This window comes from Schistocerca piceifrons, chromosome 1 (genome assembly GCF_021461385.2).
Source record: "Schistocerca piceifrons isolate TAMUIC-IGC-003096 chromosome 1, iqSchPice1.1, whole genome shotgun sequence".
Lineage (NCBI taxonomy): Eukaryota > Metazoa > Arthropoda > Insecta > Orthoptera > Acrididae > Schistocerca > Schistocerca piceifrons.
In genome coordinates, this window is record NC_060138.1 from 1192753344 (window position 1) to 1192767244 (window position 13901).

At 44.4% G+C, this 13901-nt stretch overlaps 1 protein-coding gene across 3 annotated transcripts in view; it reads right to left on the reverse strand.

Annotated features, from left to right (window-relative positions):
* LOC124781541 (fibrosin-1-like protein) overlaps window positions 1–13901 on the reverse strand; it is a 714430-nt gene that overhangs the window by 246395 nt on the left and 454134 nt on the right. For all 3 annotated transcript variants that reach the window (XM_047253869.1, XM_047253870.1, XM_047253868.1), the window contains exons 3-4: window positions 10261–10380; window positions 5520–5555 (exon numbers count right to left, since the gene is read on the reverse strand). In XM_047253869.1, the coding sequence (XP_047109825.1) occupies window positions 5520–5555; window positions 10261–10380 (156 nt within the window). The remainder of the gene's footprint in view (window positions 1–5519; window positions 5556–10260; window positions 10381–13901) is intronic.

Consider the following 13901-nt stretch of genomic DNA (forward strand, 5'->3'; position numbering starts at 1 on the left):
ATGTGTTCTTCCTCATCTACCCTACAGCCCCGATCTCGCACCTTCCGACTTTCATCCGTTTTGGCGAAAGAAAGAGCCACTCCGCGGGAAGCAGTAGGTTGTCGATGCGAAGATTATTGACTGCGAGCATAAAAGCTCTCCCGTTATCGTGGCGTAAAGCTGTCACACTGAACGGAGATTATGTTGAAAAACAGTTTTGTGGACGAAAGAGTGAGGAATAATACGATGAATTGGAATCCTGAATAAAACCATGTGCTTTCAGATAAAAAAAAGTTGCATTACTTACTGAACGTCTCTCGTATTTCTCAGTGTTATTTGGTAGTGATGGAAGTGAAACATGGACGATAAATAGTTTGGACAAGAAGAGAATAGAAGCTTTCGAAATGTGGTGCTACAGAAGAATGCTAAAGATTAGATGTGATTTCACATAACTAATGAGGAGGTATTGAATAGAATTGGGGAGAAGAGGAGTTTGTGGCACAACTTGACTAGAAGAAGGGATCGGTTGGCAGGACATGTTCTGAGGCATCAAGGGATCACCACTTTAGTATTGGAGGGCAGCGTGGAGGCTAAAAATCGTAGAGGGAGACCAAGAGATGAATACACTAAGCGTATTCAGAAGGATGTAGGTTGCAGTATGTACTGGGAGACGAAGAAGCTTGCACAGGATAGAGTAGCATGGAGAGCTGCATCAAACCAGTCTCAGGACTGAAGACCACAACAACAACAACAACAACAACATTTGGTAGTGCGTCGGAGCAAGCGCTAGTTATTGCAGCGTAACACATATGGGCTGTATTGTTTATAAAGATGGAATATCTGTTTGAATACTTGACATATATCCCTTGAGCCAATCTGTGAGTATAGTGGTTGATTTGGATTCCGCTAAGGGCATGCCCGTGCATAAATTTGAATGTGAAGGATAATTAAGACTGGCTTCAGAGTTTGAAGTGTGTTATAAATACAAGTGAAAAACACGGAAAATCAATTGTGCGAGGTGAAGATAATGTCCGATGTGCGGAACAAAGAGATAGAGGTTTTGTAACCTAAGTATGACCTTTATGATCGAGAGGCGAAGAGATGAAATAAAAATATTGAATAATAATTATTGGTTGCCGTCTCTGCACATCACGACCAATTTTATGATTCGTAGTGGTCGTAAAGGCAAGCCACGGTGGCAGTGAAGAGAAGTAATTACTCCTGACGAGGAAGATGATGTAGAGGTCGCCAATAGGTCACGTTTTTACTCAAAGTGACTGCTGAAATAATATCAGAATATTTTTACTTCAAGGTAAACAACGGAGAGTTCAATTTTAAAGTGAAAGTAAAGTGAACATACATCTGGTATGGAAGCATTATGGTTCGCAAGAAATTATCCTTTTTGCGTGTCCAAATAAACTGATCATCCAGTAGCATTTTGATGAGGAGGACAGTTTTGATTGTCAAAGGAAATTAACCATCCTGTGGTATGTCCTACAGCATTTTATTTCAATGAAGGAGACTACGCTTCATTTCGCTGTGGTACTGGTAAAAATCCCTGTCACGTAATTCCTACTGAACGCGATAACCTGCTGCAATGGAAGTCACGTTAAGACAAGTCGAGATGAAAAAGCGCAGGCAGTATACTACAGCACAAGACCAAGAGCCAGTAAACTGCGGCCAACGTGCTCTCTGCTTCCCTCCATGGTCCGTGGAGCTCATCGAAGGAAGACTCCATCAATCTGAGCGGCAGCGCGGCACGGTGAGTGGGAGGGCAGGGGGGGAGGGGATGGATGAGAGAAGGGGCGTGGTGCCCGTCACGGCTGCCAATTACCCGAGCATTAATTACCTGCGGCGGCGGAAACGGCTGCGGAGCGCTCCCGCGACCGTGGGATATGGATTATGTCCCTCCAGCGTCGCAGGAGTGATAAAATGTTAGCCGGGGTCGTTAATCTGGTAATAGCCGGCTGGCTGGAGCCGTACCATTAGCGCTGCCGCCGCAGATACCGGGCCGTTAAGTGCCCCAAATCTGCTTCGCTGCACTGCCGTGCCGCACGCCCGCAGTCATCGCACGCGCTAATCTTACGGCGGCGTGCTTCGGCGACCTACAAAACACCTCTGCCAGTCCAAAATTGGGCGAGTATATTTTTGTTTGTTCCCGTTTTAATACCATCTCCATTTACATATAACAAATACTTACAAGGGAACCTCCCCATCGCACCCCCCTCAGATTTAGTTATAAGTTGGCACAGTGGATAGGCCTTGAAAAACTGAACACAGATCAATCGAGAAAACGGGAAGAAGTTGTGTGGAACCGTGATAAAATTTAGTAAGATATACAAACTGAGTAGTTCATGTGCAAGATAGGCAACATCAAGGAAAATGTGAGCTCAGGAGCGCCGTGGTCCCGTGGTTAGCGTGAGTAGCTGCAGAACTACAGGTCCTTGGTTCAAGTTTTCCCTCGACTGAAAATTTTACTTTCTTTATTTTCGCAAAGTTATGATCTGTCCGTTCGTTCATTGACGTCTCTGTTCACTGCAATACGTTTAGTGTCTGTGTTTTGCTACCGCACCGCAAAACCGTGCGATTAGTAGACGAAAGGACGTGCCTTTCTAATGGGAACCGAAAACATTTGATCGTAAGGTCATAGGTCAACCGATTCCTCCATAGGAAAACACGTCTGATATATTCTATACGACACTGCTGACGGCATGTGCGTCACATGGCAGGAATATGTTGTCGACCCACCTAACTTGTACACTTGGTGAATGGGTAAAAAGATTCTTCTACATTGCCCGATTTAGGTTTTCTTGTCGATGTGACAATCACTCCCAAAAAAGTGATGAAAACATAAGAGTTTGTCACATAAACTGAAAATAAAAAACTAAACTTTTCACTCGAGGGAAGACTTGAACCTAGGACCTCTCGTTCCGTAGCTGCTCTCGCTAACCACGGGACCACGGCGCTCCTTGGCTCCCAGTCTTCTTGATGTTGCCTGTCTTGGCATGGACTACTCAGTTTGTATATTCTACAAATTTTTTTTCATGGTTCCACACAACTTCTTCCTGTTTTCTCGATTGATCTGTGTTCAGTTTTTCAAGGCCTATCCACTGTGCCAACTTATAACTAAATCTGTGGGGGGTGCGATGGGGAGGTTCCCTTGTTAGACGCAGAGAACTGCAGGATAATCAATCTAGCAGTTCCAAGATTGCTGACTACCCCTGTAAAAGAACGTACACGGATGGCCCCGAGGTGGTGGGTATTTCTTTCACTTCTACTTAATTCTTCTTGCTTTCTTCCGTTTCTACATCTGTCTTAGAGGATTGCCGGTAGGGAGCAGCCATTATCTTACTAGTAACTGTACTGGCATTCACGTGAGGTAGTTTAGGGAAACAGTATAAATTTTAAATTACGACAGAAATTTTAAACGCGTGGCTCCCCAAAACGATTCCGGTGTTCTAATCATGAAGTCACCTCGCTCGGTACTTCATTTTATGTATTGGAAATTAGTGGTAAGGTCTTACTGGACCAAACTGCTGAGGTCATCGGTCCCTAAGCTTACGCACTACTTAATCTAACTTAAACTTACGCTAAGGACAATACACACACACCCATGCCCTAGGGACGACTCGAACCTCCGACAGGGGGAGCCGCCCGGACCGTGACATGACGCCTCAGACCGCCCCGCTACCCCGCACGCTTTTTATATACAGGGTGAGTCACCTAACATTACCGCTGGATATATTTCGTAAACCACATCAAATACTGACGAATCGATTCCACAGACCTAACGTGAGGAAAGGGGCTAGTGTAATTGGTTAATACAAACCATACAAAAATGCACGGAAATATGTTTTTTAACACAGACCTACGTTTTTTTAAATGGAACCCCGTTAGTTTTGTTAGCACATCTGAACATATAAACAAATACGTAATCAGTGCCGTTTGTTGCATTGTAAAATGTTAATTACATCCGGAGATATTGTAACCTAAAGTTGACGCTTGAGTACCACTCCTCCGCTGTTCGATCGTGTGTATCGGAGAGCACCGAATTACGCAGGGATCCAAAGGGAACGGTGATGGACCTTAGGTACAGAAGAGACTGGAACAGCACATTACGTCCACATGCTAACACCTTTTTATTGGTCTTTTTCACTGACGCACATGTACATTACCGTAAGGGGTGAGGTACACGTTCGACGGGCGTTTCATATAACGTGGAGGACGCATAAATTGGCCAGCCCGTTCTCCTGATCTTACACCTCTGGACTTCTTTCTGTGGTGTACGTTGAAGGAGAATGTGTACCGTGATGTGCCTACAACCCCAGAGGATATGAAACAACGCATTGTGGCAGCCTGCGGCGACATTACACCAGATGTACTGCGGCGTGTACGACATTCATTACGCCAGAGATTGCAATTGTGTGCAGCAAATGATGGCCACCACATTGAACATCTATTGGCCTGACATGTCGGGACACACACTATTCCACTCCGTAATTGAAAACGGAAACCACGTGTGTACGTGTACCTCACCCCTCATGGTAATGTACATGTGTGTCAGTGAAAAAGACCAATACAAAGTTGTTAGCATGTGGACGTAATGTTCTGTTCCAGTCTCTTCTGTACCTAAGGTCCAGCCGGCCGGAGTGGCCGAGCGGTTAAAGGCGCTACAGTCTGGAACCGCATGACCACTACGGTCGCAGGTTCGAATCCTGCCTCGGGCATGGATGTGTGTGATGTCCTTAGGTTAGTTAGGTTTAAGTAGTTCTAAGTTCTAGGGGACTTATGACCACGGCAGTTGAGTCCCATAGAGCTCAGAGCCATTTTTTGAACCTAAGGTCCATCACCGTTCCCTTTGGATCCCTACGTAATTCGGTGCTCTCCGATACACACGATCGAACAGCGGAGGAGTGGTACTCAAGAGTCAACTTTAGGTTACAGTATCTCCGGATGTAATTAACATTTTACAATGCAACAAACGGCACTGATTACGTATTTGTTTATATGTTCAGATGTGCTAACAAAACTAACGGGGTTCCATTTAAAAAAACGTAGGTCTGTGTTAAAAAACATATTTCCGTGCATTTTTGTATGGTTTGTATTAACCAATTACACTAGCCCCTTTCCTCACGTTAGGTCTGTGGCATCGATTCGTCAGTATTTGATGTGGTTTACGTAATATATCCAGCGGTAACGTTAGGTGACTCACCCTGTATTAGGATGTAAATAAAACGAAAGTCCAATGTAAATAGGTTGCCATCAGACCTCTTCTTAAAATCCTATCAACGTAACCCAACTACTGAGCGGTGAGAAGAACGACACAATACATGAGATTAAGGCCAAGGTGAGACCTGCTATCAATTTGTTTTGTTTGTGAAGGTACTGTGGTATACAGACTCATAACAGAGGCTGCGTTCATTATTCGCAGTCGGTGTAGTCTACAGGTACGTCAAAAAGACAGCGAACCTCGCTTATTCAATAATGATGTAGACAGAAAACATCAACGGACTTTTTAATACAGGTGTGTATATACTTACGATATAGCCTTTTCCTGAGCTGCAACGGCTGCTTGCCTGCAACAAAAAGGAAACAACGGAGCAATTAAGTGTATGGCTAAATGATAATCTGAACATTATTAAGAAGACTGTACTGTACACAGTGATGGTAAAATAGCATGTAATGTCACACAGAAGACGACCACTAACAGTTTTAATTACCGCCACGGAAAATAAAGTTATGTAATTAATTTTTTGTTTGTTTGCAGATTAACGTCTGCAGTCCTAATAAACACTGAAATCTGCGCCTCACAGTTTCGTAGCTAGCAGCGAGAGAAGCCAGAAAAATGAATTGCCGTGCGACTCGCATGCAATGCGATAAACACAAGGCGTTCGGAGACCTACACCATCATTAACATAACAAAAAATAGATACATAAGCGATTTTTGGCTCATCTTCCTCGGTAGCCCAGTATCTTGTGCACTTCGTTCCCTTCAACTGCGATGTGAAGTGGTCTTTGTAATGTTAAAAACGATCTAGGTAGTCTTCACTCTATCGTTGGCTGATTAATACAGCAACCGGTTTTCATGATTAGACTGAAAACAAAATACTGTTGCAAAGTTATTTTTACTTCAAAACAGTTACACAATCTGATGACGTCTAACCAAAGTGAAACGCTTTATTTTCAAATAAAAATAACACTGCAACCGTGACTTTTATTTTCAGTATTTCGATAAGACTATCTAGCTCTCCGACAGCCGTTTATCGCATTCCATGCTAATGTGGCATGTCGTAAGTTGGGCTGGCTACCACAATAGTCCACGAGAGACGCAAGGAAGATCAACAACTGGAACAGCTAAACTGATCAGCCGTCGCTGAGCACAATCTCCAGTATGGTCATGGAATGAAATCTGATGTGACGAGTATCGTGGGCAAAAGCCAAGTTTCTGGGACTGCATAATTAAGATGTTCATGGAAATAAAAAGTCAGAAAACCTAATAAACACGGACGGCTATTTAAATTTTAGTAACGCTTGGCGGTCCGCTATTCATTTGATTAAAAACCCGCCGGCCATCACATTCACTAGTGTTGGCAGACGCTGAGAGAATTTTTCGTTTCAGGGAATATCAGTCCGAGCTCTGAAAGACGAGAGAGCAACAAAGGACGTAGTGGGCTTCGGGGGTCGGACGTGGCTACAAACAATAGTTCACAGTCTGGTTGGAGTCCAGGCAACGATATACGTAACAGCAAAATTCCAAGCATCTGAACATTAATTGAGCGCAGCAGAACGCACACTATAAGTCAATCGCACCCAGAAAACCAGACACATCACAAAACAGAAACCTATTTTCGCCACTTTATTTATTCGTGGTAATAGTTATAGCTTTGTAAATAACTAAATTACCGATGTGCAGCGACCCACTGACAGTCAATCCCGTGACGACATTCTGCGGCGGGCCGAGAGAAACCTCGCATGCGGTTTACGGTCCACTTTCACGGCTGCCGTGGCTCGGAGAGCCTGTTTTCCCTCGTTGGGCGACACTCCCGCCTCAATAAACGATTTCAAAACACCTGGCGGCACCGCTCGCGTGTGTAAAGTGGCTTCTTTACGGCGCCACACGGCCTACTTTGCGTGCCGACTTCCTGCTGCCTCGTTAAGTGCTTCGACATTGAAGTTGTACACTCCCCAGCTTCCCTCCGTCATAAAGAAACACGCAGCTGCCTGGCTCGCTTGGTTGATGTCAACACTATTAGTCAAGTCTTTATAGACCCCCTTACGGCAGGGAACGTGCTATTATACAGGGTGTCCCAGCTATCTTGTCCACCCAAAATATCTCTCGAACAATAACGGCTATTGGAAAACGACTTTCACCGGTATCAATGTAGGGCTGGGGCCCATGAATGTACATATTTGGAAACATTCTAAAACGAAAGCATATATGTTTTTTAACACAAACTTATGTTTCTTAAATGGACCTGTATTTTTTCTTCAGCAATCCATACCATGACAAAGCACATACACAATGGCGTTGATTGCATCGCAATCTTCCCATTGCATCCCGAGATATTGAGACGCGAAGTTGACGCTTGAAACACCCGACATGCGCTGCTAGTGCACGTCCTGAGGCTCAGGCGTGAACCCCATGCTGCCCGTAATCGCGATGTGATTGACATGCGTAATCACACTTCCATACTTATCAAGAGGTCCGAAACGAATAATACGGTCTGCTACCATCCTGCAGCATGGGGTTCACGACTGAGCCTCAGGACGTGCGCTAGCAGCGCATGTTGGGTGTTTCAAGCGTCAACTTCGCGCCTCAATATCTCGGGATGTAATGGGAATATTGGGATGCAATCAACGCCATTGTGTATGTGCTTCGTCATGCTATGGATTGCTGAAGAATATATATAGGAGGTCCATTTAAAAAAAAGTTTGTGTTAAAAACACATATGCTTTCGTTTTAGAATGTTTCCAAATATGTACATTCATGGGCCCCAGCCCTACATTGATACCGGTGAAAGTCGTTTTCCAATAGCTGTTATTGTTCCAGAGATATTTTGGGTGGACAAGATAGCTGGGACACCCTGTATATGAATAAGAAAATCTGGACAAAAATGAGAGTGTTTCCTTAGGTCAATAAAACAGGACAGATCTAAGACTGTAAAAACTAGCTGTGCCCTGTTACGAATTGAAAGTAGAATTCTTGTAGTGAAAAACCCACGCATCAAGGTAGCAAAACGTTTTCTTCGATCCTAATTAATGCAAAACTGGCATACTTCTAAGATCATCTTTATAACTTTTTAATGTTGCCTATCATTCCTAGATATATAACTTGAAATTAATTTAAATTTCATTGTCATTTTCAGCGTTTTAAATTCTGACATGTTTGCCTAAACTCAGCTGTCATGCGCTCTTGGAACTTAAGGAAAAGTAGCACTTCCAGCTAAACAATGGTGGCTGTTTGCTTTGACGCTCTCGAAGGCGCGCCCACTGGTTCTCTTGAAATAAGCAACAACTTTAAAAAAAAGGCTTTAAGGCAGTAAGAAAGAGTGTAAAGCATTTTCAACTGAAAGTACACTTCTAACTTGAACGCAAAAAGAATTATGTCTAAAATATGAGAGAGATGAGATAGGAGATGTGATACTGCGAGAAGAATTTGACAGAGTACTGGAAGACCTAAGTCGAAACATGGCCCGTGGAATGAGCGACATTCCCTCAGAATTACTGATCTCCTTCAGAGAGCCAGCCATAACAAAAAGTTTTCCACCTTGGATTGAAGATGTATAACAAAACACTCTCATACTTTAAGAAGAATGTAATAATTCCAATTTCAAAGAGAGCAGTTGCTGATAGATGTGAATATTATCGAAATATCAGTTTATAAAGTCAAAGTTGGAAAATACTAACACGAAATCTTCAAAGAAGAATGGAAAAACTGGTAGAAGGTGACCTCTGGGAAGATGGGTTTGGATTCCGCAGAAATGTACGAACGCGCGTAGCAATATTGTTCCTACGACTTAAACTTCGCGGTTTGCCGATAACGGACATGGAAGGGCATTGAACGTAATGGGCAGTGTCCTAAAAGGAGGACATAAGATGAACACTGACAAAGGCAAAAAAGAGGGTAATGGAATGTAGTCGAATTAAATAAGGTGATTCTGAGGCAACTGTATTAGTAGACGAGACACTAAGGCAAGTGCATGCAGTAGGTGAATTTTGTTATTCGGAAAACAAAATAAGTGATGATGGTGAATTAGAGAGGATACAAAATTTAGACTGGAAATGGCAAGAAAAACGTTTCTGAAGAAGAGAAATTTGTTAGCACAGAATATAGATTGAAGTGTTAGGATGTCTTTATTGAAAGAATTTCTATGGAGCGTAGCCCTGTATGGAAGTGAAAAGTGAACGATAAACAGTTCACACATGAAGAGAATAGAACTTTTTGAAATGTGGTGTTACAGAAGAATACTGAAGATTAGGAAGATCATGTAACCAATGAGGAAGTACTGAACAGAATTAGGGATAAAAGAAGTTTGTGTCATAACATGACTAAGGGTTGGGTTGTTTGGGGGAAGAGACCAAACAGCGAGGTAATCGGATTAGGGAAGGAAGTCGGCCGTGCCCTTTCAAAGGAACCATCCCGGCATTTGCCAGGAGAGATTTAGGGAAATCACGGAAAACCTAAATCAGGGTGGCCGGACGCGGGATTGAACCGTCGTCCTCCCGAATGCGAATCCTGTGTGCTAACCACTGCGCCACCTCGCTCGGTCATAACATGACTAAAGGAAGATATCCGTTAATAGGACACGTTCTGAGATGTCAAGGGATCACAGATTTGGTACTGGATGGAAGTGTGTGTGTGTATGGGGGGGGGGGGGATAAAATCGTAGAGGGAGACCATGAGAGGAATACAGCAAGCAGGTTCAAAAGGATGTAGGTTGCAGTAGTTACTCGGAGATGATGAAGCTTCCACAGGAAAGAGTGTCATGGAGAGCTGCATTAAAACCAGTTGGGTTGGCTTGGGTTGTGGGGGCGAGGGACCAAACAGCGAGGTCATCGGCCTCATCGGATTAGGGAACGACGGGGAAATAATTCGGCCGTGCTCTTTCAAAGCAGCCTTCCCAGCATTCGCCTGCATCAACCCCGTCTTCGAACTAAAGGCTGCCACCACCACCCCCACCACCAGCAGCACAACAACAACATGTGATAGTTAAACCAATTTGGGAAGACATTAGTTCCGCCTTTCCGGCTTTATCCGGCACTGCACAGTGTGGTACTTACGTCGCTGAGGCGGTCGTGCGAGCTGTCCCTCTCTAGCGGTGCGCACGCGCCGTTGAGGCGCTCCGACGCCCGGCCGCTGTCGTCGCTCGTGCCGGCGTCGTGGTTCAGCGTCACCCCCGCCTGCAACAAGCACCAGCACTAAACTAATGGGTTCCCTGCTAAATCCTAACAGTTCACTCACGTCACATTTAACAAAAAGAAGGCTGCAACATTTACTTTGTAATTCATCATATGTTGACAAAAGATAAGCTTGTGAATGGGAACGTCCACAAGATCCAATACTGGGTCCTAATATACGTACATTTATATGTATATCTACATAAATACTCCGCAAGCCACAGTACAATGCGCTCGCGGAGGGTACCCTGTATCACTACTGGTCATTTGCAAAAGCAGACATAATGTCTGGTTGGGATAACAGCAATCAGTGATTTTATAATGTTACTTATAATCAGTCTTGATTGCAAAATTTTTTTTATTCATATGACCGGTCTCGGTTCATTCAGAACCATCTTCAGATCTGATATTTCAGTTACAGGAGTAACCCGTCCAAATCAAGCAAATTTCACATGCTGCGTCACATAAAAAGCACGCAAGCTAGGTAAGGGCTCAATGCCGTAGAGTAGAATTTGAAAAACCGAACTGGGATTTCATCCTGACCTCCTGACTTATTTTCTTTCAACTCTTCAGTTGTTTCTCTACGTCAGAGGCATTTATTCAAAAAAATGGTTCAAATGGCTCTGAGCACTATGGGACTTAACTTCTGAGGTCATCAGTCCCCTACAACCTAGAACTACTTAAACCTAACTAACCTAAGGACATCACACACATCCATGCCCGAGGCAGGATTCGAACCTGCGACCGTAGCGGCCGCGTGGTTCCAGACTGTAGCGCCTAGAACCGCTGGGCCACCCCGGCCGGCAGGTGCATTTATTACTATGTCGTCCATACAGGAGTCTGTCGGATGGCCAAATAACGGTATGTTTGTACGATTGTCCTGTGTGAACGCTTCTTGAATGCGGTATTTAAAGCTTCGACTTTCGTTTTGCTATCTTCAACTACCATACCAGACTGGTCAACAAGGGACTGAATGGAAGCGTTATACCCCGCTCTTCGTTGTTCTTGCAGAGTTGAGAATTATAAAAGAAAAACGGAAAACGACTTAAGCGAAGTGGCTTGAAAAGCGAGATAACTTTGCGACAAATTGCAGCCAATAGTAACGAAAATGTTTGTTTTAGTCTATAGTCACAATTTATTTATTTCGTCTACGAGCTACCGGTTTCGGCACAGAGTACCATCCTTAGGCCGTCCCCTGATACGCAGTCGACACGCTCACTTCTTACGCAGATGTGCCGCATTGACACATTGATGGTAGTATGTAGCGATTAGTAATATAATAAAATATCACGCCAAGGGCTGTAAATGACAACGCTTCAGCAAATAAGAGCATCTGCTCTAAGCGACCCAATATCATTTGGCTCCCATGTTTCATTTGTCGTTGGACTGAATAATAATAATAATAGGAAGAAAAAGAAGAAAAAACACACACACGTAGTGAGGTGGGGGAGGGGGGTATAGGGAGAGTGGGGGAGAAAGAGAGAGGGAGAGAGGGGGTGAGTGACAAACCGAGTTACGATATGATGTAAATGTCACCGTTATTGCACGAAAACTCAGCATTACGATATACTGCGCTGAAAATGGCATCCTGCAGTAAGCTTCAGTCGGTCAACAACAAAGAGATATTACCCACTTTATGTACAGCGCTTCCAACTTAAGTGTGGAGTGTCTTCTAGGGAGCACAGCTATTTTCCGTCCAACCACGACTACTTCAACCAATATTCTGTTCCAGCTTGCTTTTTTTTTTTTTTAATTTGTAAAGTAAGATATGTCGCAGCTGTTTCTGATGTCGGTAGGATCAAAGCCGGGCCATCGTTTGCTTTGTAGCCGAAGAGTAAACTGCAAACGTTTAGCATAATATGCATGGGAAAAATGGCTGAAAATTTATGTCGACTATTCAGCCTCACACAGCAAGAAAAAACTGCAATGGCATCGTTTTTACGAGCTGCCTAAGAAGCCCCTCTCGGTGCCCGCGAAAAAATAAGAAGCCGAAACGCAGCGTCGGCTCGTAAAGATAATATTCTATTAGCCGGTGCGTTGGGGGGGGGGGGGGGGGAGGGGTGTCTAGCGGCGTGGTGCGAGTTTCTCGGCGCCTCCGACTCCTTGCCGGGGGCAAATGCTCGTTAAAAGCGGCGACGCCGTTACTGCCTGCTCCGTACAGCCGACAAATGGAGCATTGCCATCAGCACACAATAGCTCACGTGGAGCGCGCGCATTTTAAGATTCCGCCACGGCCACCGACTGCGCAATGATATAAATGTTAATGCCGGCGGCGGTTTTATTGTTTAATGCCGGTCGTAAGCATGCAAACTGCTCGCGCCGGCGTGGCGATGGGTCTGTTAGTGGCGTAATGAGCTAACACAATTGCCGTCAGCTCCGAGGGCGGTGGTGCGCTGCCTTCATTAGCAGTAACGTCGGTGCCCTCCAGCAGAAAGGGAAGACCTGCGGCAGGATAGTCAACATAGTGCCCGAGGGAGCGACTGGATCACGAGAGGGAGGGAGGGAGGGAGCGGGCGGGTTCCCGGGTTCGATTCCCGGCGGGGTCAGAGATTTTCTCTGCCTCGTGATGGCTGGGTGTTGTGTGATGTCCTTAGGTTTGTTAGGTTTAAGTAGTTCTATGTTCTAGGGGACTGATGACCATAGATGTTAAGTCCCATAGTGCTCAGAGCCATTTTTTGAGGGAGGGGGAGAGAGGGGGGGAGAGAAGGAGAGAGGGGGGAGAGGGGGAGAGAGAGAGAGAGAGAGAGAGAGAGAGAGAGAGAGAGAGAGAGAAAGTTCGAAATATGGAAAAGACGAGAACACTACATTAGAACTTCATCAACACGAATTTTATAAGTTTGCAATACCAACAAACTTAGCCATTCACGATAAAGGAATTGCTGCTATTGACAGAGTACCTAGACAATACCAATCAAGGTAGATATTTGTTAAAGTTAGTGCCCTACTCAATCTGTGACTGTTGCCTCACTAATGAGTTCATTGTACATATACCAACAGAAAGTGATGAATTTAATCCTCAAAGAACGATTATGCCGTACAATATTTTAAAAATAACGGATTAGTTTTCTCTTTCGCCAGCTCTTTTGGGTAGGCCTGTTGACAAATTTATCAGCCATTCATTAGACTTCGTAAAAGGGAACTATACGTTTTTGTGTTCAAAATAATGTGGCTATTATTTGAATAGTGCAGTCATACAAATATACTTTGCACATTAATTATCTCTCACAGTTACTGCTTTATAGCCCGCATCTCGTGGTCATGCGGTAGCGTTCTCGCTTCCCACGCCCGGGTTCCCGGGTTCGATTCCCGGCGGGGTCAGAGATTTTCTCTGCCTCGTGATGGCTGGGTGTTGTGTGCTGTCCTTAGGTTAGTTAGGTTTAAGTAGTTCTAAGTTCTAGGGGACTTACGACCACAGCAGTTGAGTCCCATAGTGCTCATAGCCATTTTGAACTGCTTTATATTTTGTAATCAAGTCAGACAGCTGTTCTTCTTGTATTGTTATGTGACATAATTGTATCTGGTGG